General features: G+C 34.9%; 4 protein-coding genes across 7 annotated transcripts; 2 read left to right on the forward strand and 2 right to left on the reverse strand.

Annotated features, from left to right (window-relative positions):
- Nucleotides 1-1,413: 1,413 nt before the first annotated feature.
- Nucleotides 1,414-3,548, forward strand: LOC109008794 (hexose carrier protein HEX6-like). Its single transcript, XM_035695551.1, has 3 exons — nucleotides 1,414-1,551; nucleotides 1,892-2,214; nucleotides 2,366-3,548. Exons 1-3 carry the CDS (start codon nucleotides 1,422-1,424, stop codon nucleotides 3,443-3,445), a joined length of 1,533 nt encoding a protein of 510 aa, XP_035551444.1. The 5' UTR covers nucleotides 1,414-1,421; the 3' UTR covers nucleotides 3,446-3,548.
- Nucleotides 3,549-9,676: 6,128 nt separating this feature from the next.
- LOC108979642 (WAT1-related protein At4g30420-like) lies at nucleotides 9,677-12,622 on the forward strand. Of its 4 annotated transcripts, XM_018950352.2 has the most exons (8): nucleotides 9,677-9,741; nucleotides 10,142-10,336; nucleotides 10,456-10,524; nucleotides 10,644-10,760; nucleotides 11,314-11,557; nucleotides 11,653-11,811; nucleotides 12,012-12,160; nucleotides 12,360-12,563. In XM_018950352.2, exons 2-8 carry the CDS (start codon nucleotides 10,155-10,157, stop codon nucleotides 12,541-12,543), a joined length of 1,104 nt encoding a protein of 367 aa, XP_018805897.1. In that variant the 5' UTR covers nucleotides 9,677-9,741; nucleotides 10,142-10,154; the 3' UTR covers nucleotides 12,544-12,563. The 4 variants fall into 4 exon arrangements, with proteins under 4 accessions (XP_018805897.1, XP_018805895.2, XP_018805896.2 ...); XM_018950350.2 differs by lacking the exon at nucleotides 9,677-9,741 and having other exon boundaries at nucleotides 10,079-10,336; nucleotides 12,360-12,622; XM_018950351.2 differs by lacking the exon at nucleotides 9,677-9,741 and having other exon boundaries at nucleotides 10,086-10,336; nucleotides 12,045-12,160.
- A 2,039-nt stretch (nucleotides 12,623-14,661) lies between these two features.
- On the reverse strand, nucleotides 14,662-17,402 carry LOC108979643 (tetraspanin-8-like). The gene is made up of 2 exons (XM_018950354.2): nucleotides 16,754-17,402; nucleotides 14,662-15,177 (listed from the first exon to the last, which is right to left on the reverse strand). Exons 1-2 carry the CDS (start codon nucleotides 17,258-17,260, stop codon nucleotides 14,875-14,877), a joined length of 810 nt encoding a protein of 269 aa, XP_018805899.1. The 5' UTR covers nucleotides 17,261-17,402; the 3' UTR covers nucleotides 14,662-14,874.
- Nucleotides 17,403-20,157: 2,755 nt separating this feature from the next.
- On the reverse strand, nucleotides 20,158-27,336 carry LOC108980227 (cytochrome c oxidase subunit 6b-2-like). The gene is made up of 4 exons (XM_035695781.1): nucleotides 27,196-27,336; nucleotides 21,306-21,394; nucleotides 21,137-21,215; nucleotides 20,158-20,424 (listed from the first exon to the last, which is right to left on the reverse strand). The coding sequence occupies exons 1-4, from the start codon at nucleotides 27,286-27,288 to the stop codon at nucleotides 20,371-20,373; spliced, it is 315 nt and encodes a 104-aa protein (XP_035551674.1). The 5' UTR covers nucleotides 27,289-27,336; the 3' UTR covers nucleotides 20,158-20,370.
- Nucleotides 27,337-27,598: the final 262 nt, after the last annotated feature.

Consider the following 27,598-nt stretch of genomic DNA (forward strand, 5'->3'; position numbering starts at 1 on the left):
GAGAAAAATTATCAAAATTATGTTTTATTAAAACCTATTTTTTAGCTTTTTTATATTTAAAAGTATTTTAATATATAACAACTAATGAAATATAATTTTATCATTAAAGAATTTTTAAGATTATTCAAACATTTTTTACCATCTTAACGCAACCCCAAATAGTCCCCTAGTCTTTAGAGCCCAGAGGAGTGATTTCGTTCTAATTGCCCCGACCTGGCACTTCTCCAAAGTTTTTTTTCTTTTCCTTTCTTTGTAATCAAATTGTCAAGGTTTAAAAAATAAAAAATTGTTATAGTTTTGGAGACAAGTCTTGAGTCCGAAATTTGAACATTAAAGGGACTTAATGCAAAGTATTAAATATACTTTATATTAATTTTTTTTTTTTTTTTTTACAATTTGATAGATCATATTAAACTATATTAATGTAAAATTAATTCTCGCGCTTAAGATTTTTACGTGGACGAAACATTTATTATTTCCAAATGAGTACTGTACGTCTGGAGTCTTTTTTGGCATCTTAAAATTAGACCACATATTCCGTCATGGCTTGTTCTCCCTCTCTTTTCTTTTTATAAGCTGTTTTTCCTCACTCCTTAAATCTAAAGTAAGATCGATGCTCTTAACATGATTTAACGTAGTTTACATCAAGTGAATGTATACAAATCTGAAATCTCCGACAAAAAGTTTTCATTTTTTAATATATTAATCTCAAGAAAAAATTGGCTCTACTTTTAATTCATACGGCTAAATCAACTATGAATGATTTTGTTTGTTTTATCTAAACAATTTATTTATTTTTATCAACAATTTAATGGATGATCCAACACGTAAAATATTTAATTAAATAAATCGTAAAATGTAAAGTTATAATTCAATCTCAGAACCTTTAACTCTGATACCATATGAAATCATCATTCACTTATTCTAAAAATTTAAACTTATAAGAAAATATTGTAGATTTTTTATTATTTATTTTATATTTTAAGAGTAAAGATAAAAATATGTTGAAGAAAGACAAACAAATAAAATAGCTAGGTTCTGCAATACTTAATAATGTTCGAAAAATCGATGAAGACAACATGATAATTAACACTTAAAAATCATGTGTTAATCTCGATCTAGCCTAAAATAAAAGCTTTGAGTGGATAATTGCTATTTGGAAAAATATTTGCATCTGCCCCACACCGACACACACTCAATTTATTGAGTGTAAAAAAAAAAAAAGTAATGTGAAGTGTGTGCCGGTGTGGGTAGATGCATAGCATTTCCCTTGCTATTTAGATCCAAGTAGCTATCCAAGAACTGTGATATTTTGTTTTGACTTCCTAGCACTGATAACAGTCAAACAAGACTGCTCTCTTTATATGATCCTATAACTATCGTACGTCTCTATGCACAGTGAACGAGCTTTGGAAGAAGATATGGCAGTTGGGTCAGCCATAACAAGCGAAGGCGGGCAATATAATGGCAAGATGACCCCCTTTGTCGTCCTTTCTTGCATGATTGCTGCCATGGGGGGCCTTATCTTTGGCTACGATATTGGAGTTTCAGGTACCTTCTTACTAAATTTCTCACTTAAATATCCATGCTATTATTCTCCTATTTATAACAAATTGCATATGGTTGAAGATTATAATTTGTATGCTGTGTATATCTTCTAGTGAACTATATATGGTATACGTACAAGTTTTGGTCAGGTTTATCTGGACGGATACGGATTTGGGTATTATCAAGTACCTGGATCCGTATCCAGGTCTACAGCCCTAGTAGGCTAGTATCATGAGGATCTTCTCTAGTGATGATCTCAACTTCAAATACGCCCGCACTAATTATTAATTGCTAATTTCGAGCACCATCAAACTTTTGCCAAATAAACTGCGCACCTATGAAGGTGGAGTGACATCTATGGAGCCTTTTCTCGAGAAGTTCTTCAGAGAGGTGTACACTAAGATGAGAGAAGACACCAGAATTAGCAACTACTGCAAATTTGATAGTCAGCTGCTGACCTCCTTCACATCCTCACTCTATATCGCTGGTCTCGTTGCTTCCTTGTTTGCCTCATCAGTCACAAGAACATATGGGCGCAAGCCATCGATTCTGTTAGGAGGCGCTGCATTCCTTGCTGGTTCAGCCCTTGGTGGTGCAGCTTTTAATGTGTATATGCTTATTTTTGGTCGCATATTGCTTGGAATCGGGGTTGGTTTTGCCAACCAGGTATAGTAAGTTACTTGTCTTTTCGTTTGTGCAACAACTTCTTGAGTACTTCCATCTGTATGAAAAAAAAAAAAAAAATCCTTTATTTGGATTGTAGTCGAAATTATCTTCTAGAAAATATATGTAATTATAATATTTTTAATTTCTGCAGTCAGTCCCTTTGTATCTCTCAGAAATGGCACCACCAAACTGCAGAGGAGCAATGAACATTGGGTTCCAACTCTGCGCTGGCATAGGTGTCCTATCATCCAACCTCATCAACTTTGGCACTGAGAAGATTAAAGGTGGTTGGGGTTGGCGAATCTCTCTAGCCATGGCCGCAGTCCCAGCCTCAATCCTCACACTAGGTGCACTATTTCTTCCCGAGACACCCAACAGCCTAATCCAGAACAGCAACAACCACGAAAAGGCCAAACTAATGCTGCAACGTGTCAGAGGCACCAATGATGTCGATGCAGAACTCGACGACCTCCTGAGAGCAAGTGCCATATCAAAGTCCATTAACCACCCATTCAAGAAAATCATACAGAGAAAGTATAGGCCCCAACTTGTGATGGCAATTGCAATTCCATTTTTCCAACAAGTAACCGGCATAAACGTTATCTCCTTCTATGCTCCCGTACTATTTCGAACAATTGGACTAGGAGAAAGTGCGTCACTTCTGTCCTCGGCTATGATTATTGGGGTTGTGGGCACTGCCTCAACCTTCATATCTATGCTCATAGTGGACAAAGTTGGCCGAAGAGCTTTGTTCATGATTGGGGGTGTTCAGATGTTCCTCTCACAAATCATGGTTGGTGGCCTCATTGCAGCTCAGCTAGGAGATTATGGAGGGATGAGCAAAAGGTATGTAAGTTTGGTTATAGTTTTCGTATGTATTTATGTGGCCGGGTTTGCTTGGTCTTGGGGGCCGCTAGGATGGTTGGTTCCAAGCGAGATTTTCCCCTTGGAGATTCGGTCTGTCGGGCAAAGTATTACAGTGGCAGTCAACTTTCTCTTCACTTTTATGGTTGCTCAAGCTTTTCTTACTATGCTTTGCCACTTCAAATCTGGCATTTTTTTCTTCTTTGGGGGATGGGTGGTAGTGATGTCAGTATTTGTGTATTTGTTGTTGCCGGAGACTAAGAATATGCCGATTGAGCATATGGATAGAGTGTGGAGGGAGCATTGGTTTTGGAAGAGAATTGTTGGGGAAGGGAATGAAGATAGAAAGAGGGAGATCATACAGTGACATGTTTGCTGGCCTCTTTGCACTTGCAATAAACATCATTCAATATTTCATCAGGAAAGTTATTTGTGGTCTGAGAACATAGTAATCCTATTTTTGCTAGTTTACAAGCTTTACTGCAGTTTGATGCTAACTTGACTAATTATTTGTAAAATCAGTATTCACACATCTCTTGAGAATTTGACATGAAAATGCAATTAAGCCCAAGTCCGGACTTTTATGTCTGTGTTTTTAATTGGGTAAAATGAGTTCAAGCTTTAAACAATTCCTACCTCCAAATGTATTGGGCAGCCCATCGAACTCTGGGTACGTACTCATGGTTAAAAGGAAATCCTAGCATCCACGATGGGTCGAAAACATAAGCCTATTGCGGATCCAATCCTAGAATAACGACTGAACTTGTGTTTTGTGGGCATGAAAGTTGTAATGTCCGAGGCGTGAACCACAAATATAAAGATGGAGGCTCCAATTTTTCTTTTTCTTTTTTAATCTATTTTTCCAACCAAAACGAGATAAACACGAAGATATTATGTAACGTCCAGGTCCTGCACGGATCGGAGAGTTACTTCTTAACACTTAAACTCACATTCTAATAATATAAAAATAGACTCCAAATTCTCAATATCATTTAGAAAATTCGATTCAATCTAATTTTCTCAATATAACCAATTTTTCAAAATGTCAAATCATTACAACACAATAAAATTTCTAAATAAAATACGACAATACTCATAAAAAACTTCCTGTACTTGAACCACTACACTTAAAACATCTCACCCAATGTCTCATAATCTTGATCATCAGCTGAACCATCATAATATCTGAAAAATATTGTAGAGATAAGAGAGTGAGTTATCAACAACTCAGTAAGTAGAGAGCATATACTAGCATGTAAACATGAGCATTTATAAAGTTCGATATGCAGAACAAGACATTTACTTTCAGAATGCAGAAACAACAAATTTTCTTTTAGAATGCAAAAACAACATATTTTCTTTCAGAATGCATAAATAAAACTTGTTACAAAACATCAGAGCAAAATTTAAAAAAAAAAAAAAAACTTGTTCCCAAAAAAAAATTCCATTGGCATTTCCAAATTGAAACATTATAATCATATCATCTCTTAGCATCACATCAGGACAAATACCATGTTTAACTCCCGTGGTAGGATTATAAACCACCATTATACCCGTGGCTGGGTCGTATACCATGTTTCACCCCGTGGTAGGGTTATAAACAACCATTATACCCGTGGCTGGGCCGTATACCATGTTTCATCCTCGTGGTAAGGTTATAAACCATCATTATACCTGTGGCTGGGCCTTAACAGAAATAGAATGGAACATCATCGGAAACAGAATATATTCAGATACAGATTCAGAACTTCATGCCAAGGTTTTTCAGATGACACATCATATCAAAACAAAATACTGAAAAGTTTCAGATCATTTCACATGTTCGAAATAAACAGACACCAAAACATCTTCATTTATTCATAGCAAAAACTTTTAGACTTCCATATTCGCTCTTTTTGTATAGTTCAGAAACAGAATGTACAAATCTAGCTCATGTCCACACCAGTCATGACAGAAAATACTTTCTCTTATAGAATTTATGCATATGCAGAACAAACATCTGAGGTCGTTTTTAGATTTCTTTTCAAAAATAAACATGAATATTTTCAAAATCAACCTCATTTCATTTATTTTATGCAAAACCAGTATATAAACCCCGCTTACTTGGACAACTTAGATTTTCAGAATTTTTCTCAAAAAAAGTCGAGTCGAATATAAAATGTCACCTATAAAAAATAATCACATAATTTCTGTAAGTTTTCAATCAATCACGGTTTCGATATTTAAGCCTAAATTTCTAAAATAACCTATTTTAATATCTCAAAACTTAAAACCCTCATAATCCCAAAATATATCATCACTTCTTAAAAATCATCAATATCCACCATGATCAACGTCAAACTCAAAACACCAATATTTAAATCCGAAACAGCCAACAAATTTCAAAGCATAAACCAATCTCACGCAAACAATTCCATCATCCAATCCAACCGACCCCCTTACTCCTCGGACTCAGTCCGGCACAACCAACAAATTCACAGTAAATATGAATTAGTGTAAAAAATACATTTAAATCTCAAAAGTTCTTTGGAAAAAATACTTACAATGCTATAATATAATTTTTGAAAGATCACAAAGGTGCTAGAAGCGGCAACGCAGCAATAAAACAGTGCGAAATGCACTGTGGCCGTGAGACTCAAAAACCCACTTTTGAACGGGTGTAAACGAAGACCCGAGATTGATAGGGTAGGGCCTAGGGATGTTGGTGAAGCTAGTGGTGGTGGTGGTTGGCCGTGGGTGGCGGCGCAAAGGGTGGTTGAAGTGCAAAAATACCCAAAACGGAAATATTGATGGTGGGGCTTCACCGGTGACAGATCGGAGGTGGGGTTGGGTCCATTGGGTTGCTAGGAGGTCGAGGATGATGTGGTGAGAAGATGGTGGCCAGAGGTGGCGCGACGGCGGCGCATCGGCGCAAGGAGTGCCACGGCTTGGTGATGCGCATGGGAGCTAACGGTGGCGCGATTGGGGCTGAGATTACAGGGGGGTGGTCGCCGGTGGTTGGGGAGGACGGTGGGCCGGGAGGTGTCGCGCACAGCGGCGCGAGGCGGCGGGGCTAGGTGGATGAAGGAACGGACGGAGAGAGGGAGGGGGAGAGTAGTGTGCGCGCGAGAAGAGGCCAAAAAAAAATGTAGGAAAAGAAATGAGGTCCAATCCTCACATCTTGGGTCACAAAAAAGATCCAACGAAAATGATTTTAAAACAGTAAGTGAAATAAAATAATTCAAATGTAGTGATTAAAAATAAAATAAATAATTAAATCCAACAAGAAGTTAATTTAATATGAAAAGAAAATTAAATGCATAACAATAATTAATAATAAGGAAACATGTCAAACTTAATTTTCACAAATTAAAAAATCATAAAAATAAACCCACTAAAATCTGAAAATTTTAAACAAGATAATCAAATTTTAAACTAATAACAAATAATCTTTCAATTAAAAAAAAAATACACTAAAAAAAATACAGGATGTTACATATTAACCTGACGCCATACAGACTAAGGGATTCGAAAAATAAGATGATATGAAAATTTTGTAAATAATAAAAAAATAATTTATGAATAATAGTGAAATAGTTTAAGTTAAGTATTTATTAGATTTTAAAAAAAGATAAAGAAAAAGTTTAATAAAAAATATTATAAAATTAAAATATTATTAAAATATAAATTTTTTAATATTATTTTTGTTTTAAAATTTGAAAAAAAATTTCAATTATTTTTTTTTTACAAGTTTGAAAACTAAGAAAAATTGTAATGATTAATTTAAAAGATATTTAGAAAGAAAATAACATGAGATGAAATAAAAATTATTTTCAAACATTCTCTTAGTGATAAGAGAATTTATATTGATTCAGTTCACATATTTATCTTTTTTTTAACCTAACTTCCACTTATAATTATTAGATTATGAAATTTAAGAGTTGTTTAGAAAATACATCTCATCTTAAAATTTTACTTTTAAACATCACTTAAATCTAAAAAATTTTTAAAAATGAAACAATAAGAGAATTTATTGTGGAAAATGGATAGTGTGAATACTGAATAGGTGCTTAAAAAATAAAGGACAAAAGACTCCGCACTTGGGAATCGAACCCGGGAGACCGTTGGAATAAGGCCAACCATGGTGTGGGTACAAATTATACTTGAATGAAAAGGAAAATGATTCGACTATTGAATATGTCCATCAAATTCATATATGTATATATATATATATATATATATATAAATATTTAATAGTTAATAAAGTAACTATTAATAAATTTATTTTTAATTTTAATTTTTTTTTAATATTTAAGAATGTTTAAAAATTAATTAAAGAAAAAAGAACTCATTTATACTACTAATGTGCACATTTGGTAGGCATATTTGGTAGTCACCTTAATCTTATCCAATTAAGAAATTAATTTTTAATAATATTATGAATTTTTTAAATGTCTAAAAATAGAAAAAATTAAATTAAAAAAATAAAAAACATTTGATCTTATCGAAACCTAACCTGAGTGTAGCATGCTTTAATTATGAGGATGCCGATCCGAACATTATGGATAAGATTAAGCATATTTATCAGGACAGCTCCAAAAACCAACGACTGATCATTGGGCCAATTAAGTGTACGGCCAGTTTAATTAATTTGTTGACAAATGACAACACATTCGGGATTTGAGCTTCATGATCTCCTAAATAAGAAGAGGATAAGCCATATTTCTAAGCTTCACTATATGCTTTGCATCTGATCAGATTCTCATATATGCTTCATTTCGCATTAATTTTCAGACCTCTTAATTAACACATGCAATCATCTTATAATTAATTACTCATGCGGTCATAGTAATCAATCAAAAGTAATGAACTTGAGTTTTTACCACTATCCATCCTAATAGTGGGTAGGGTGTCCCTACATTTGCCCCAGCTTCGAGAGTATGTCTAGTCCCTTTTAAATTTAGAAAAACTATGTGCTTCAATAAAGGGTTGATATGATCAAGTACAAGTAGACCTTTTATTCTCATTGTTTTAAGGAAAATGCTACATGCCCCGCTGGGGGCTCCCGCTAGGCACGTAGCATTTTTTTATCTATATTTTTTTCGTTTTTTTTATATAAATATTTTTTAATAATTTTAAATATTTTAAAAAATAAAATAAAAATTATAATATTATTAAAAAATATTTTCTTAATCACAAAATAGAATAAAAAATAATATTTATTCTACTTCGTGATTAAAGAAATATTTTTTAATATTTTTTTTACTTTCTGATTAAGGAAGTATTTTTTAATAATATTTTAAATTTATTTTATTTTTTAAAAGTGTAAAAAAAGTCTATATAAAAAATAAATTAAAAAAATATACATAAAAAAAATACATATTAAGCCCAACGGAAGCCACAGCGAGACTGTAGCATGTCCATTTTAAATATTTAAAAAAAATCATAATATTATTAAAAAATATTTTCTTTATTTTATTTCGTAATTAAGAAAATATTTTTTAATATATTTTTTTACTTTCTGATTAAAAAAATATTTTCTTAATAATATTTTAAATTTATTTTATTTTTTAAAAAAATTTTAAAATATTAAAAAATTTATATAAAAAATTATTTAAATAAAATACCTATAAAATAATCTACAGCCCCCAGCGGGAGCCCCCAGTGGGGGTTGTAGCATCACCCTTGTTTTAAATACGGTACCGTACCGGCCGGTACAACTAGTATTTGTCATACCGGTCACTGGTTCGGTACAAGTATTACATATATTTTATACTGACCCAAATACCAGTCGTATTAGTCGATATTTCGGCTTAATTTTTTTTTTCATATTTTCAAACTACAAGCTCATTTTTTTTACTCCTAATTTAGACTACGTTATTTATAATTTATATATAATTTATTCATATATAAACTATTATTTTGAAATATAATTTATATATATAATTTATTCATATATCGACTATCTCGAAACGGTACATAAAATGATATCAGTACCAAAATATTTCGTTCCAATGCCTTGACTGATCCGGCGTTCAGTACGGTATTCAAAACTTTATTTATTCTTAGTAAAAACAAAACAAATGCTGCGAAAAGAAATCCAACCTATATATATATACATATATATATATATATATAAAATTTCTACTCATTGTCCTTACACCACACTGTACTACACATAATTTTTTAATTTTTAATTTTTCTCTCTTACTAAGTAGATGAGTAGAAAAACTCAATCAATTTAAGAAGAATGAAATTTAAAAAATTATAAAAAATAAAAATAAATATAATATGTAATGTATGTAGATGATGAATAACATAAACTTCTATATATCATTATCCTAATGTTGGTCCAAAGAAAAGAGTAATAACAAAGTGAGATGACATTAATGGTTAAAAGAATCAATATTAAATTACTGTGCCCACGTACGTAAATGGGGTTTATATATAACACATCAAATCAAAATCAAAACTAAAATAAATATTTTATAAAATATTATTTTATTGAAAGATTGTAGAAAAATTATAAAGGAGTTGTCATTTTATCATTTTATATATATCAGCGATCAACCCTTTAAGATACCCTGGCATGGAGACCCATGTTCTCCGCCATCTAAAACGCTTATCTAAAAGGCTAAGATCTAGATCAGCCACTTGAAGGAGTAGAGTATCATTCTAATGAGAGTATGTAGCTCCAAGTTTAAAGACCAGTCTAGTGCCCAGATCCTAATCTCACCACATCAAATGCAGCTATTTTAGATGTTTTATAATTTTTAAAGGCGCAGCTAAGAATCATCGTGCATGGTTTGAATACTACTTTTATGTTCTGACCGTGGTCTTCCTTTCTTTCGCTTTCCTGAGCTGTCTCTGTATACTTTTTACTTTGGTCCCAAGGAAGTCCTTGTCGAGTACTACTGGATAATTGATCTCTCTCTCTCTCTCTCTCTCTCTCTATCTCTATCTCTCTCTCTCCGCCCTTGCTTATATGATTGTTGCTAAGTAGTAAAGGATGTCAAACAAGTGTTTTGAATGCCGCATATATGCTAGCTTTAACGTTACCATACTCACAAATTCTTTTGACCAGCTGGAGATCAAGTATGGGTTGGTTGGACGATTACAAGCCTGCAATGGCCATGGTTGGGTTACAATTTATTTACGCTGGGCTTGCTCTCTTTACTAGAGTTGCTCTGGTACGAGGAATGAGCCCCAGGGTGTATGTGGTCTACAGGCAAGCCATAGCAACTTTGGTCATGGCTCCTATAGCCTGCTTCGCTAGAAGGTACGTACGGTATAATCACATAAATACACTAGTAACTAATACTTGCTCTCTCTCTCTCTCTCTCCAGCTGATCTCCCTTTCTTTTGTACGTGTTCTCATACGCTTGCTTCGGCTGGCAGGAGGAATCCTGGTCGGATCTCATTGGGATTAAAGAGCTTTTCTTTGATATTTGTGGCCTCTCTTGTTGGGTATAGTGTACATGATTCTCTACGAATTCGTATTCTTCTTCATGGACTTAAATTACATGAGGATAAGGTGGCGACATTAATTATATATTGAGATGCTGTGTAATGTTTTTCATTTGTAGAGTGACTGCGAATCAGAACTTCTATTTTGAAGGACTATACTTGGCTTCTTCAACAGCAGCAAGTGCCACAATTAATCTGATCCCTGCAATCACCTTTGTAATGGCAACCACTGTAGGGTAAATTAATGCACAATACCAACTGATCTGTTCCGCACCATTCATTTTGACGGCGCACGTACATGCGTGAAATATATAGTTCTTTTATGTTTTCGTGGTACATATAAATTATCCATGAAGAATAATACTGTTTAGTCATCTGAAATTTACATGAGTCTGGATCTTGACTTGGCACCGCTATATAATATCACGTGATTTATTAAAAAAGTTAAAAATATAAATACAAAAAGGATAGATCAGGAAATCTAAATTTTTTATCTGAGCGGTAAATTTGAAATATCCGAATAGCAATATTAATACTCATAAACAAATAATTGATGGCACGAAATTAATAATATATAGATATATCAAATTACAGTAGGCTGGGATATATATATATATATATATATATATATTTAACTATATTATGATCATATATACGATCGAGGGACTCGATCATGATCTACTCATTCTAGATGGCAGATATTTATTCATGTAAAATATCTCTTATATATTTTTCAGTAGAAGCAGCTAGCTTTGATACGTTTTAAAAGTTAATTTCTATTTTGATCAGAATGGAGAAGATTAATATACGAAGCTTGAGAAGCATTGCCAAGATAATGGGGACAATCTTCTGCGTTATTGGATCCATTTCCATGGCATTGCTCAAAGGACCAAAGCTATTTATAAACATGACGGAATTGCTACCATCAAAATCCAGCATGGTCACGGGTGGAGATCATAATTATAATTGGCTGCTGGGTTGTTTATCTCTCTTTGGAAGCAGTTGTTTCTGGTCATTCTGGGTAATTATGCAGGTATATATATACTTCCTGATCAAATTCATGACTTGCATCATTTAGTTGCTCATGTTCACCACTAGATCGCGAATCCTGTTTAAATTTTCGAGCAGGTCCCAATTTCAGCAAGCGTTCCTGACCATATATATTCATCTACTTGGATGCTTTTCTTGGCGATGCTACAAGCAGCAATGGTTACATTAGTCTTAGAGCATGAGCCAGAAGCATGGTATCTGCATTCATTTGTTGAATTGGGATGTTGTTTATTTGGAGTAAGTAGTTGTATGGGTTAGTTTTTTTCATAATTACCTTTTGTTTTTCCCTAGTCTTCTTTTGACTATGATCGTCATTTCTTGCTATTACATATATATATAGTTTAGTACGTACGTACATGATTGTATTTAAGAAAAAACAATTGTCCTTTAGATGTCTCAAAATTTATTGTGTCTTTCATGTGGATATTATTATATAGGGAATTGGATCTGCGGTTACCTTTTTTGTTCAGGCCTGGTGCATATCACAAAGAGGTCCGCTCTTCTCTGCAATGTTTTTCCCTCTATGCACAGTTATGACAACCGTTTTAGCTTATATGTTTCTGCATGAGGAGTTGTATACCGGAAGGTATTGTCTTGCCGATCCTAATTTGCAAACCTATATACATAGTTCTTGTTATCTTTAATTCGTTTGTCAATGAGGAAAATTACAATTCTCTCCGGCCACGTTTTCTTAATTGGTACTGTTCTTCTGATCCCGGCTAGCTAGCTGTTTAATTTGTTGGCTAATGCGTTCAAATAATTGCCTTGGTTAATTAATTTCACAGCCTGCTAGGTGCTTTTGCCGTGATCATCGGTTTGTACGTTGTTCTTTGGGGTAAAGCCGAAGACCTTCAAGATCATCAGATCATCAAAGAAGAGAGTACTTCAAAGCTGCAACATGATGAAGCTTCGGGGAAGATCATAAGTAGTACAGTACTTGATATGGAAGAGCCATTATTACTGTCTTGAAAATCAAGTGATCATGTTAATGTAACAATATATATATATATATATATATATATGAATCCCATATGAATTATAAAATTCCCTTAATTCCTTCGCTTTTCATGTTACAAGGCAGACCCCTTATATGAATTTTTACTTAAATCAAGATGATCATGTACTGGTGTAAACCCCTCTTTTATACTCTCCAATAAAAACATGACACCTTAATTTTCAATTGAATCATAAAATACACTCTCTCTTTTCTGCCGAGAAAAAGGGTAGGAGAAGGAGACCGAAGACCCTACCCGTTGGGAATCGGCACAAGAGGGGCCTAGACGGAAAGCTGCAGATACTCTCTCAAGTTGGGTTTGAGTCATATCTTAAACCCTAATTCCTTCAATAAATTCTTAGACAACTAGTTAATACTAATTAATAGTCTAATTATGTGAATCTATATTAAATTCAAACCACATGATCTAAAAATACTTAGAGCAACCATAGACCATTGAGCCACACATGACTCCCTAGATTACAAACACTAAAAATTAAAACAATTAACATCATTTTAGAATTTTAGTAATAATTCCATGTGGTCTAGTTTTTTTTTTTAGTGTCTAATTATTAGGTGGCAGCCTGTCATTGGAGGGTTCAGCTCAGACTGTTCATCCGGGCCGGGTTTTTTCCCGGCCCGGTCCGGAACCCGGATAACCGGATTCTGGTTACGGGTTCCGGCCCGGAATACACCCGGCCGGGTACCCACTTTTTAAAACCTCAGCAGCATGTGCTCTCTTATTTTCTCTTCTCATGTGAACTAGATCAAGTTTCAAAGCCACCATATCCTTTTTTTTTTTTTAATATTATAATAATTGTAATGGGATTTTTATCGGTTCACCTGAGATTTTTCACTACAAGTTTTATTTATTTGTAAGACCCATTGTTCACGGTAGGTAGGTAGGTAGGATCTGTTCAACTTTTGATCACATGGAAAGTTGGAGAAGTATATCACTTCGTCCACGAAAATGATCATTTGGTATGATCAGCCCACCCCACGAAAATGATGCATAATACATGATATCGCACGCCACAAGTCATTTATCCAAAAAGACGAAGAAGAAAAAGAAAAACACAAAAGTAGTCAGCTTAAGCATGAGTACATGAAAAGCCCAGTGCTTCAGTGAGAAACACGTCTCCATGATTGCCATCAAGGAAGTTGATTGTGAATAAGCAGATTGGCATATACACAATCTCATTTTTTATAATATTTTATTAGTTTAATATTATTTAAAAATTATTTTACAATTATATTGAAACTACCAACACAATTATTTATGCCATTTCATTAAGAATTATTTTAATTTTAGATGATTATCCTCCATTTGAAATAACTGTACTAAAACCTAGCTCGTATGTATTCCAATATTATCCATCAACCACTACAAGTAGATAAACTCATGTTTTTTAAAATAGCAAATTCAATAATTGCTGAATAAATTTGCAATAATACAGTAAAATAAGGAAAAGATGATAAGTATACTATATAACAATAATATTTTTCGTTTATATTCTTACTTTTTGGTATTGTGATTATTAAATTTTTTACACCATATCAGTTCAGTAAGACTCAGCTGCGATCAACCACTCGTTTGCATTCGATCCCACATGCAGAAGTGTCCAAAAGAACGATGAGACAGTAATTATAGCGATTCCCCACCAACAACCAACAACCAAAGCAGCCAGTGATCCCACCGGTGAAATCTTCGCTAGGTTAGCCAGACTAGATAATCTTTTCCAAGGAAAACGTCATAATTCAGAACTAGCATCCAGATCATGACCAAGATTGACGAACATCTTTACCTCCACCAATACAAGGATTTGGAGTGTAAGAACGGCAAATTATAGAAATCATAGTGACTTTTTGTTGCAAATAAACATTTGTGCAAGATGCATATGCGTTTATGATCACGATGCAGCCAACCCAACTTCACACCCAGCACTTTTTTTTTTTCTTTTTTTTTTTTAAATTTTCAAAACAATGATACGCAAGTTTTAAAAAGAGAGAGAATTTAACAGCAAAACTCATTGAGCACGTCCTCTGCAGTCAAGTAACCGAAGCAATGTCTTACTACTGATGCACAAGACCGATGGCAATCAAACTAGCAGCAGATAAAACATCGTGTCATAACAAACTAAAAGTCATAAACAATAGTGATCATACAACAGATCAAATACTTTCATGGTGAAGAATTTCCACAAGTATTTTACAGAGAACCGAATATAAGTGCACAGTCTCAGAGACATAATCCACAAAATAAGAGGAGACACCAAACCAATCTACATGCTAACATACAATCCATCCTAGTGCCGATTCCAATAAGCATTGTCCTTCCTATTGTTTCTGAACGCACAGCATCCCAGAGAATACACAACAATGAGGAAGACAAGGAATATAACGTTTACAATAGCCACCTTCTTCCAGTTACTCTTTATGTTGTCAAGCAATCCAGCCTTGCACGACCCACAGTTGAAGCACAAAACCATTGGGTCATTCTCCCATGCATTGCAGTCAGGGTTAGTATAAGCACCGCCCTCTGTCTTGTTCCATTCAGTTGGTTTGACATAGGTGAAATTGCAGTCATTTGATGGCTTGCAGCAACCAGACTGCAACTCAGTGAACACATTAGGAGGCGCATTAAATTTTTGAAAATGGTAGCATACAAATAATCAGAAAAATGAGTCAAACCACTCACTGCAATCTATGATTCATTATAGACATGCACTTTGCACACTGTTCTTAATTTAATCAGTTAAAATTAGACGCAAGTCAACTAAAAAGGTATTAACAACAAGCATATATTTTGAGGGTGTTATGTTTGTCCTACAAGAATTGCATCAGTTCTAGCTCCTAAAAGTTAAACACAGAAGCACCAAATGTCAATTGGAATACCAAAAGATGTCCAACCATCCCATAAACGTCATAAAATCACAAGGGAGCCATCTAGAGTTTGAGCACCCTAAAAAAATATCCAAGTGTCCTCCCAAAATTCACTATACAGTAGATAAAACTCTAATCTAGCACTAGTACCAAGCAAAGTGATTTCCTAATTAAAAATATAAAAAAAAGGCCTCAATTTTCAGTTTAAGTAACACTCTGATCAAGCTGATATCAAGTTCACCTTATGGAAGCTACAACTAGTTTAATACAAATTCTGTATGAAGATGACATGCTGACGATAAGTTATTTCATTAAAAGCAAAAAAGACCCCACATGGAGACCGTGAAAACTGAATCCACGGAAGTTCTTGATGAAATAGATGACAATTTATACCACTGCAAATATCACCACCTACCACCTATGATGCCCAAAATTGATGAAATAGACAACAGATCTGAACAATGTGTTAAGATAATCCCAACTGCAATTAACCAAACGCCCCGAAGGAGCAAGACTAGAAATTTTATATAAATTACTCTTAGGAACCAAAACTGCAAAACTTCCTCCCAAGAAGTCAATTCATCAACAAAAAATAAAATAAAATAATACTTGGAAAAACTCAGAAATTTATAAAATTAGTCCCGGGCATCATCTGCTGAAGAAAATCTTGCAATAGAGGACAATTTTAAGTAGCACCAAAATCCATTAGTTATAGACCATAATGAATCCATCGGTGCAAATTTAACACAAACGAAATATTAAAGTAGAAACCCATACCATATGATGGGATTACTTCCAAAAGATACGACAAGCAGGAATGTTATGAACCTACTAGGTAGAACTCATCCTTGAAAACCGACTTACAAGGGAAGGATGCCTAGGGGCTTATAAACCACCAACCAATCTCATACTTAGTCGATGTGGGATCATGAATAGGGTGAGGAACCCACATAATCACCAATTAAGATTTATAAAGCAATATTACAACAAAATATAAATTGAACACCAACTTCATCAGTAAATTAAATTAATCTCCAACTCCAATTATAAAAGTTCATGATTGTTCAAAAAGTAGTCCAAGCAGATCTGTATCAGAAACCCATACAAAGTACGAAACTTTAGAAAGATAATCTGAGGAAAGAACAACATATTCTTTTTATCCTAAAGTTCAAACCACGCTCAAAAGGCTTACACCTTTTCAAATGGACTACACAAATCAGATTTCTATCAAACAGATTCAGCATACAAAGAAAATAGGCTAATCAAAACCCAAAATAAAAGGGGACAAAAAGCCCCAGGTACCTGGAGCGCAGAGAGGTGCTCGGCATAGAATTGCTCGACAGTGTCGTTAAGGTACTTGTCGGCGAAACTGGAACAGACCTTGCTGTCATGCAAGCAACTCTTAATCTTGTTCCAGTTCTTGGTGTTGTTGACCCTGTTCTGAAGCCAGTTGGAGTAGTCGCCAAGCCTGTACTCCTTGTAGCCCCGGTAGGAGAGAGCCTCTCCGGCCCCCTTGTTAGTGACGGCGAAAGCAAAAATGGTGAAAACGGTGAGGAGGAGAATGAGGAGGAACATTACGAGGAGGTAGAACCAGAGGAGCCAGGAGACCTGGCAGCAGGCGCCAATGAGGCCGGCGAGGGAGACGAGCATGAGGAAGACACCAAGAACGATGACGGGCTTCTCGAGCCAGCGCTCGCACTCGGAGTCGGCCTGGTTGCTGAGCCATATACCGGCGACGAGGATGGGAATGGAGAGCAGGAAGGTAACGAGGTTGAGGATCCCCACCAGGTTGTTGCTGACGCGGAACATGGTATGGTGGCTTTGAGCCTTTGGCTAGCGCTAGAGAGTAGGACCCCAATGGAATTCTGGGTTGGACTGGAGCGTGCAGCCCGAAAATTGAAGCTGAACAAACGAGAATAGCCTGCAAATTCAGGAGTGGCGAAGTAAAGAATGTAAGGAAGAATTATATACATCATTCTAATATACCACGCATCATATTTTTTTTTCTTATTAAATATATAATATATAGATAATAAATAGAATAATTAATTTAATTTTAAAAAAATACCTAAAAAAATTAAAAATAAATATAATATATATGGATGATAAATAACAAAATTCATTTGAAAAATATAACCATGTTATATATACCACGAGCTTTGTTATATTATCCCACACAACACACTTTTTTTATTTTTTTATTTGTTTTATTCTTTTTAAACTAATTAATTTTTTCTATTTATTATTCATACACCACATGTTTAATAAGGAAAAAAATTAAAAATTTATATATGATGCGTGATATAGGAATGATGAGTATAATTTTTCATATATCGCACGTGCCAAAAAATTTACATATTCACGTGGTTTATACACACTACTTTCATTTAAAAAGACAGAATTAAAAAAAACAAAAAATTTGAGTAGAAGTTATAATATGGTCGTGTCTATACTATTTTTTAATAAATAAGTACTTATAAAAAAAACTAGTTTTTTAACAAATCTTAAGCTTTATATTTTGAATGATTAAAATTTTGCTTTCAAACTATTAAAAACTAAAATTTATATTTATTTTAACTATCATAATTGAGTTAAGATAAAATTTAATAATTTTAATATATAATTCAATTGCATGTAGCTTATAATCTCGAAAATTTTATAAAATCTCTTGTGATTTCAAGATGTAATATATATATATATATATATATATATATATGTGTGTGTGTGTGTGTGTGTATAAATAACATAGACATAACTATTTTACAATTTTTACAGAAGTTCTCAATAAATATTATTATTTTTTTGAATTTATCTCAAACTTGTTTGAACTTAATGTGTTTGAATTTAAAAATAGCAATATTTTATTAAAAAGTCGGAAATTATAAAATAGTTTATTCAAAGTATTCGTAATTACTAATAATTAACTTTTTATAAGCGAAAGTTTTGCCTGCTCGAAATAAGGTAAAAAGGAAAAAGGAGTGAAATTTGGCGTGGTAAATCATAGTGACTTTTGCTGAAAAACGTGTCTACTTTGGGATTAAATTCATAGCTAATTAGATTCGTTTGGATAGTAAAAATATTTCATGTTATCTAATTTTATCATTATATTTTTTTTAAATTCTTACACAAAATATAATAAACAATTCAATTTTTTAATTCTCAAAACAATAATAATATTAAAAAATAATATTTCAATAATATTTTATTCAACTTTCAACTTTTATCTCAACTCACTATCCAAACGGCACCGGACTCGTTTGAAAGTGAAATGAGAGAAAATTTTGTGAATAGTAATAAGATAATTTGTGAATAGCAGTGAGATAGTTTGAGTTGACTATTTTTTAAATTTTGAGAAATGAGATATAAGAAGTTGAATAAAAAATATTATAAATTTAAAACATTATTAGAATATAATTTTATAATCTTATTTTTATTTGAGATTTGAAAAAATTGAATTATTTTTTATTTTTTGTTTAAAAGCTTAGAAAAATTGTAATAATTAATTTAAAAATTTTGTATTTGACGTATGTTTAGAAAGAAGATGATATGAGATGAGATAAGAATTTTGAGATGAAATCTATTTCCAAACATGCCTAATAGATAGGTTACTTGCGTTTGGCTGTGTATAATGTTCAACCGTATTAGTAATTGGTGGTAAGAAGTTGCTGCCATATCCATGACATTCATTGGTACATGAGTAATAATGCCAACACAACACACTTTACAATATATTTTTCTTTGTACATAGAGGTATACTGAAGAGACACAGATTGACTTTGTTTGGGGGTATTACAGCAGTTTTATTTTTCTCTCGGCTTGGACATAACATTACAATACATTTTAAATGTTTATATAAAGCCATGAATTGAATCTAGAACTTAAATTAAAAGAAAGATAAATATATGAATTGAATCTTCTCTCAAAGTATTCAGCACACCGTCTGTTTATAAATGGTAACTTTCCATACCTGAGATGGGGAGCATAGCATTCATCATCTCAGATGGTCTCTAAATTCAAGGGAAACCCTAGTGTATTACATCCTACAACTCCCATTTATGGTACATTCCAAATGGAGTAATGATATATACACAACATATTATACAACAATGTTATAAAATGAAGATATTTTGTAAAATTATGTTACTTTTATAAAATGTTTTACAAAATACATTTTATTTAAAACATAGTTGTATAAAATGTTGTAAAAAGTGTTGTGTAAATCATTTTCCTTAGGAACTTCCAGCCCTTCACCATTTAGTTTCCTTTTTCTTTTTCTTTTTTTTTAACTGTTTTTGCACCTTTGACTATCGTACTTAGCCCTAGGGGCCGTTCTTGTATTTCTCCTTCCGGCAACGAATAACTTAGGCATCCAAAAACAAAAACAAAACCCTAGGAACTTCAACAGATAATCATGCCCGCCCAAGCTCTTACGTAGCTCAGCAGCTGTTCTTGCTTCTTTCCAGTTCCTCCATTTCCACTAAAAGTCGTCTCAATCTCCTCAAAATAAAGCATAACCCAAGAACCAAAAGAATCTCATCCTACCTTGATTTTGTCAGATTTCAAAATATCATCATATCAATTTACTAGGGTCATTAAATAAAATTAGGTATGAATGTTTAAGAATTAACCCAGGTTGGTTCAGTTCTGAATCGTGAAAGAACCAACCAAGCCGAAGAGGGTTATATTTGTGGAGATTTAACACTATCTGCTCGAAACAATTTAATATATTAGAAGAATGATAAACGCCAATCGTTTCAAGTTCTGGATCACCTTGTCCACATGCAATTAAGGGATTAACTGTTCAATAGACACCAAAGGAAACTCAATTTGTACCTTTTTATTCCACTGGGATTAGATGAAAGACATTGTCACCAGCTTAAAGAAGATGAACAGAGCAATCTAAGTTGCAGAAGGACCATCTATAGAGGACCTGGAAAAGACCCGTACTCCCTCTGCTCATTCCACCTGTCAACCTGCATTAATTTAAGATAAAAGCAAAAATAGTTAGATAAAATGGCAGAACTTGTTCAATTATCTGTTATGTATTGGCTACAAATTCAAGCACTAGGGGAAATATATTGGGTAAGAGCCGTGAAGTGAGAAGACAGCACATGCATAATAGCGAGGACCCAACCAAATGGCATGATAATTCTATTGTAATAGACAGCTTTTGTCCAAGCTGCTGAATTCGTAAATATAAAAAGCTTTCAATGGTAATTTTGGTGAACACAGTGCTGAGGAATCCGATCTAGGGAACATATGAATGAATATGAAAATAATTATAATAGAAAAAGAGTACCTCCATTTCTATATGTCTCCATATTCTTTGCATTCTAGTCCATAAATAGTCATCAAGTTCAAAAAGTTAAAATCATTGAATCCAGGGACTTGGGAAGTGCCTTGCAGCCCCCACCACCTCTTGCACAATATCTTTAGACAACCACCAAACTTATAACACCGACTAAGAACTGAACAAACTGGTCCTTATTTAACCAGCAAAGCTAATAAACCAGACCAAAAAAATTCAAAAGGGTCTGATTATGCTTTATAACACGCGTACTTAATGACTTCAAAAGCCTAATGTCTTTATTAATCATTTGTACATAAATTGCGTTATCAGATAAGTGGACAAATAATTTATATGTTCAGTCAGTTGTGGCAATACAATAAGCTAGAAGTACTCACCCATTCACCGGGGCAGATGGAACGATAATACTTGGCAAACTTCTCACATTCACCAGACTCAGCTTTTGCTGCCAAGCACCTGCAATTGATGTTGGCTTTTAAAAAAGAAGGGGAAAAAAGGAACTCAGCTAATAAGTTTCCAGTTAAAATCAATTGCAAGTAAAATTACCTGTGAAACTCAATGTAGCGTGTGAAACAGTGTCTGGTTTGATTTGTTGTAGGGAATCGAAAATCAGCAGGGGCTGTTTTCAGCTCAATCTGGGAGTTAAATTAGTTAATGACAGAAACATTGTATAAGCTAGAATTTAACAAGTAGCAACCATAATTTACATGTCTCAAGCTAATCATTGTAGTGAAAAAAAAATCATTCAAATCAGATTTAAAACCCATACATGAGCATAGCATACAGATATAAACTCTAGCACCTTTGACCCATATGGCATTGTAACAACCCCATCCAATGTTATTAGGGACTGAATAAGGATAATTTTATTCGACCTGAATTATATTTAATGGGTCATATTGGATAAGCCCACGAGTTATTATTTATTGAGGTTGACTAGAAATTGTAGTTAGGCCCATATGCTCAAAAGTTTATTTTAAGGTCTGTTAAGGTTTAGTTAATGATTTTGGATGGTATTAATGGGCCAATATTTTTTAAAAGCCAATTGAAATTTATTGGATAATTTTAAACAAGGCACGGTCTCAAATTTTATTACAGTGGATTAATGGCTTTTATTGGACCCAATAATTGGATTCAAACCCATAAAATGGACCCAACCCATGAGACCCAAGACCCAACCCGCGTATATATATATAACCCGTTAGCCCCATGCAGTAGTCATCTTCCTCCTTACAAAACTAGGGTTGTTGCACCATAGCCTCAGTCTATGATCCAAGCTTCTCCACGTACGGCAGACCCTTAGCCTCCGTTACACCATCACGTAGCACTTCTCCCATTATAGCCGCCGTCCAAATCGCATGTCCTCTCCTTCACGCCGTAGCTTCACAGTTTTCTCTTCCAAACAACTCGTCCAACCACCAGTGAAAAACCAGCCCCTTCCTGTTGACGTCAACCACCGCTATCCTGGTAGGACCCCATGTTTTGTGACCCATGGTCAAGCCACTAGCCATGTCATTACAAGGTTGGACAACCCCACAGCAGCCCCATGGGCATGTCAGCCACATGCCAACAGCCATGCCAGCCATGCCCATGGCCCATGCCATGGGCCAGCCTAGCCCACCCATGGGCTCATGCATGCCATGGGTCAACTTGGTCCATGCCAAACATGTTATTTTTTATTATTAATTTTTATTTAATTATTTATTTTCTAAGGGACTTATTAGGGGTTTCCAAGTTGCAATTCTTATAAATAAGACCCTTAGGTTTTACATTTACATCTTTTGGCAAATTCCCTAGTGGATAGACTATTTTGTTTTTGAGATCATCATTTGGTGCTAACGCACTTGGGCTCTTTGGAGTGCAATACGTGAATCCCTTAAGAGAGGATCACACCTTGCAATTCGTGAATATGTGTGGTTCAATCTATCTTATTCTTGCAACTTGGTGCAATTCGTGAATCCAAGTTGTGTATATCAATATATGAGGTTTATTTAATTCTTGTGCAATTCGTGAATCAAGTGTTAAATTATCTTGTTTGTTCTTTTGTTCATTTAAGTTCATAAGTATTGTTGCTTTTGTTCTTAAGTGTTCATCATAGTGTTCTTGGTGTTCATCTTTTTTTTGCTCTTTCGATCCATCCAAACCACAAAAGTCGACCAACCTAGTGTTTGTCAACTTTCCATAAATTGTTTGTTTCTTCAATCTTTGCCTTAGCCGAAACACATTACCCTTGCCAAGTCCAACTCAATTTCGACAATCACTTGCCTTGTTTGGACTTGCCATAACCGCCCACCATACTTTCCATAGTTAGAGTTCCTACATTTTAGGAACCCTAATTGACCAAAGTCTTACTTCCATAGCCACCGAACACTCTTGCCCTAAGTCCTAAACCCTAGCCGTCCATCATCATCTTCCCAACACTAAACCCTAAACTCAAGTGGCGCCAACCCTAGTGTTCCCATCTTACCATCTTTGTCACTTACCATAAATAGCCCCATCATCCACCTAAGCCCTAGCCGTCCACCTCAAGGCTCCATAAGGTGATTCTTTCCTTTTAGGAGTCTTGACATCCTCTTACCATATTCAAATTCAAATCTCAAATCCAAACCCCTTAATTTAAGGAATTGCAAATCCTCTTCAATTCCTTAAATCACTCTTCCTACAATCTCTCTAAGTCAACTATTGACTTATCATCTTAATTCAAATTCAAACTTCCCTCTTCCCTCAAAGATTTATTCCATCTTACAAGCTTTCCATATCCATTCCTAAACCAACCAAACCCTAGCCAAATCCCTCCAACTCGCCAACCCTAATTCCACCACACCAATTCGACAACCCTAGTTGTTCCTTAGCCACCAAACCCTAGCCTCACTCTTTCATCTCATTCCCAAATCCTAGCCTCACTCTTCCATCTCATTCCCAAACCCTAGCATCATCCTAAACTTCAACCCTAAGCCAACTCTTGCAAATCTCGAAATTCACCCTAGGCACCCCACAAAACCCTAGCTACACTATACCATACCTACCCTAATCACCATCCAAGTGGCCCAAACATTAAGGGCAACCCTTAAGCCATTCTCATTGCATCAAACACCCATAATCATCTCTTAGAACACTCATATTCCATCATCTTGGTACTTCATTCAAGAACAAGTCTTGCCACCCACATTGATTTGCTTTAACCTAAAAACTTAGCCTACCCAAGTGCATCATCATTTCATCACTCAAACACCATCCTTTTGTGGAAGGCCAAGCAAGTTGGCAAGATCACTCGGTCGTTATCTTCACCAAGGCAAGCTCATGGACCTTAGTGTTAGGGACAAGACCGGGGTATCTAACATGTCCACCATCCTCACAGCAAGCCTCCACCGTACTTGCACCACGCAAGCCGCAACACTCCACTAGGTTGCCACCGCACAAAACAGCCACTCCCAACGTGTTTCAACCAACCAATACACACCTTTTGCACCAACCACCGTACACCACCACCACACAGCAGCACCTCCCTCACACCCAGACCACCACGAGCCCCCCACTACCGGAAGCAACCACCCAACAGTGCCAATCAAGAGCAATGGAAGCAACCATGGATGAGCCTCGTTGTTTCACGGCCAAAGAAGCCTGCATCCCAAAGTGATTAATCACTGCACCACCCTCGCTCCTCCATTGCTGCACCGCCTCCTTGGCTTCGGACCAGCCCACGTTGCCCAACAAGAGATCCAAGCCGATGCCACCGTAAACAGCCAACAGAAATGCCCCTGCTTTATAATTCTGAAACAAAGCACCTCCAAGCCACGTGAATCTGCACCGAACACCACCATGTCAAGCATCTACCACCTAGTTGAGCACCCCTTGAACCACCATGTACTGCCCATCGGTCGCACCACCCATATTCCACTATGAACGCTACACCAGTGCGTAAGCCTTGACCACACACCACTCAAACGTGAAGCCCACCTGCACCATCGGCTCAACCCCCTTGGACCACTAGCCATTGCTCCACACCAGAAAACAGCCACCCTCCACCACCACACCGCTGCTCCGTGTAAGAGAAAATAGCACTGCCCAATTAGTGTTGGACATATGGTTTATTATTTATGATGAATTCCCATAATAAAATTATGGGAAACATGGGTTATTTAAGGTATTTAGGGTTTAATGAAGATAGGACGGACCATTGGGACAGTGAAATTATGAAGATTCTAGATTTTAAAGAAATATAGGTTATTTAAGTGTTTAGAGTTTTAATTACAAGGTACCTATTTAATTAGAAATTGGCATAAGTTGCGTGCCTATTTTATAGGTAATCGGCTTCGCCCCAGAAATACTGGATTAACAATACGAGGTAAATAGCATGATCTTATCCTTACACGTACGTACAGTAAACGACATGTCTTTTATAAAAGTATTACACATGTATTCCCTTTATTGGAAGCCCCTTTTTACGTATCAAGTTATGATGAAAGTGATTTTTTAATGTCATGTTAATATGTGTGACATGCATCATGATATGTTTTCATTTATGATTACGATAAGCTTTGTCATTATGTATTCTAGATACATCATGGTAGGAAAGATAAAAGACAAGTTATGAAAAAAGCTTTAAGAATGGACATAAGAGATGCATGGTACCAATGCAATTATGAGTGGATGTGCAAGCCAAAGGCCTACGCGTGATCCACTATAGTATGTTATGATAAGTTAAGACATTCCCCTTGTGGCCACAGGCAGTGGAACCGGTGCACAACCTTGCACAAGGGGGTTAAGGTGTGTTGGCCATTTAAGAAAAAAAGACAAGTTTAATGAGTTATGGATAATACATGTTACATGTTTATGTTAGTATAAGTGTAAGTATTAATTATGCACGTCTTTCAAGAAAACCTTATTGAGTATTCGACTCATTTTTTTGTATATTTTATATTTTAACCACCCCAGGTGATGAAATTTATTAGGATAGAGCTGCAGGATGGGACTTGACTCAGAATGACAAAACAGAGGCCTAGGTCATGTATAGAGCTTTTAAATTATGATTTTTACAGTACAAAATTTTGAGAAATTTTAAGAAGTTCTTCTGCATACACTCTTTTATATTTTCAATATTTTAATCAAGAATGACTCAATTTATTATATGGAATCTTTTATACCTAGTGCTTCTTTAAAAAAAAATAATTAATGCCTAGGAGTTTGCTCAAGTGGTAAAGGTCTTGTTCTTGGTGGTATGCTCCCTCCAAGTCTAAGATTCGAATCTTCTTGGGTGCAAACAATTTCTAGGGCCGTCAGACTAGAGGTACTTCCCCTTGAACTAACCAAGATGCACTTGTAGGAAACTCTTTGTTGAGAGCCTATGGACCCCTAAGATTAGTTGGGACTAAGTTCTTGGACACACAGTGCCAATAAAAAATAAAAAAATAAAAATAAAAAACTATAGACAATGTTAGTAGCACTCTGGTTCCCTTAGATTTCTAAAAATAGCGTTATTCTTAACTCTAGGGGGACGAGATGTTACAAGCATTCTAATACAACCACCATGGACAAGCACTCCCTTTTCTTTGACGCAATCCATTAACAATTTCAGATAGAACATTTTAAGAAAACTGGTTGAATCCTTGGATCTATGAAAATAAAGAATGTCGAAAACATGTTATATTTTTCAACATCTTCTTCTTCTTCTTTTTTAAATGCAAGTTGCATCTCCCATCAAAAAAAAAAAATGCAAGTTGCATCTTACATTGCTCTTATGGGCAGGGGGGCATTGTTTGTAACAGGCTAGATGTCCATGATTTTCTACTTTTGGTTGTAAACTCTAGTTAGGTACTTCTCATGTATACTCCATGTGTACTTGAGCTTTGCCTACTTTTTTTTTATTGGCACTGGATGTCCAGGAACAGCGTTCCGACTAATTCTGGAGGTGCACAGGCTTTGCTTACTTTTATGAATAAAACTTCTTGATTACCTATCCAAAAAAAAAATGTGAGTTGCATCGTGTGCATTAATCTTAGTTCTGTTGTACAGAGTCTATGTCTATAAACGATCACAAATATTCCCCAGAAACCTAGCTGCAATATCAAACTCAAAAGAACAAAAACTTCCACCAAATCAGTCTAATCTCGGAATGTTTTTAATGGGTGACCTCAGAAACGATTTAATCTTTGACAAAAAAGAAAAAGCACATGGCACCCAGTGATTAACATTGAATGTGAATATGGTATACTTGTGACATAAATGGCCTAGCAATTTTATTACGAAAACTTTCATCTAAACCAACCAGGCCCAGTTCGTAATTAAATTACAGTACAAATCCTTGTCAAAGAAATAATTAAAAAAACAGTAATAAGTAATAGATCAATACGAAATGGATTAACTTGTAATTAACAAGAAAGGAAATTTTTTTTTCACTTCTGGCGATTTCTCAGAGAGAGAGAGAGAGAGAGCTTACCTCCGCCATGAGTTGTCGATCAGAAAGAGAACGAGAGCGAGAACCGATGCTGGGCTTTTGGTCCATTAGAAATAAAAGGGTTGAGCTCGGCATTTCTCTCCGGTTCGTCCGGTCACCAATGATAATGTACGACGTATAGCACACAAGCCAACCGAGGGCGTTGCCGCGTTCTGCCTTTTTTTTTATCTTTATGGGTAATTCGTTTTATTTTTCTTAAATTTCTTTTAAAACGAGAGATGGATTGGTAATCTTTTTAAATTATCTTCGACTATGAAAATATATATTTATATATATATATATATATATCTATATACACACACTAGGCCAGAACATCATACAAAACACGTTTACCTAGTTAAATGAAATAATTATTTTTAAAAAATAATATATATTTCGTAAAAAA

Source organism: Juglans regia, chromosome 11 (assembly GCF_001411555.2).
Source record: "Juglans regia cultivar Chandler chromosome 11, Walnut 2.0, whole genome shotgun sequence".
Lineage (NCBI taxonomy): Eukaryota > Viridiplantae > Streptophyta > Magnoliopsida > Fagales > Juglandaceae > Juglans > Juglans regia.

Excerpts from the sequence above, each read along its gene's own strand:
- LOC109008794 (XM_035695551.1), top strand. The coding sequence starts at position 1,422 with ATGGCAGTTGGGTCAGCCATAACAAGCGAAGGCGGGCAATATAATGGC. Across the intron at positions 1,552-1,891 it reads CTACGATATTGGAGTTTCAG|GTGGAGTGACATCTATGGAG; the intron begins GTACCTTCTTAC and ends GCACCTATGAAG. Across the intron at positions 2,215-2,365 it reads GGGTTGGTTTTGCCAACCAG|TCAGTCCCTTTGTATCTCTC; the intron begins GTATAGTAAGTT and ends TAATTTCTGCAG.
- LOC108979642 (XM_018950350.2), top strand. The coding sequence starts at position 10,098 with ATGCTAGCTTTAACGTTACCATACTCACAAATTCTTTTGACCAGCTGG. Across the intron at positions 10,525-10,643 it reads TTTGTGGCCTCTCTTGTTGG|AGTGACTGCGAATCAGAACT; the intron begins GTATAGTGTACA and ends TTTCATTTGTAG. Across the intron at positions 11,812-12,011 it reads TGGGATGTTGTTTATTTGGA|GGAATTGGATCTGCGGTTAC; the intron begins GTAAGTAGTTGT and ends ATTATTATATAG.
- LOC108979643 (XM_018950354.2), bottom strand. The coding sequence starts at position 17,260 with ATGTTCCGCGTCAGCAACAACCTGGTGGGGATCCTCAACCTCGTTACC. Across the intron at positions 15,178-16,753 it reads AGCACCTCTCTGCGCTCCAG|TCTGGTTGCTGCAAGCCATC; the intron begins GTACCTGGGGCT and ends ACTGAGTTGCAG.
- LOC108980227 (XM_035695781.1), bottom strand. The coding sequence starts at position 27,288 with ATGCCGAGCTCAACCCTTTTATTTCTAATGGACCAAAAGCCCAGCATC. Across the intron at positions 21,395-27,195 it reads ATCGACAACTCATGGCGGAG|ATTGAGCTGAAAACAGCCCC; the intron begins GTAAGCTCTCTC and ends TTTAACTCCCAG. Across the intron at positions 21,216-21,305 it reads CGCTACATTGAGTTTCACAG|GTGCTTGGCAGCAAAAGCTG; the intron begins GTAATTTTACTT and ends CATCAATTGCAG.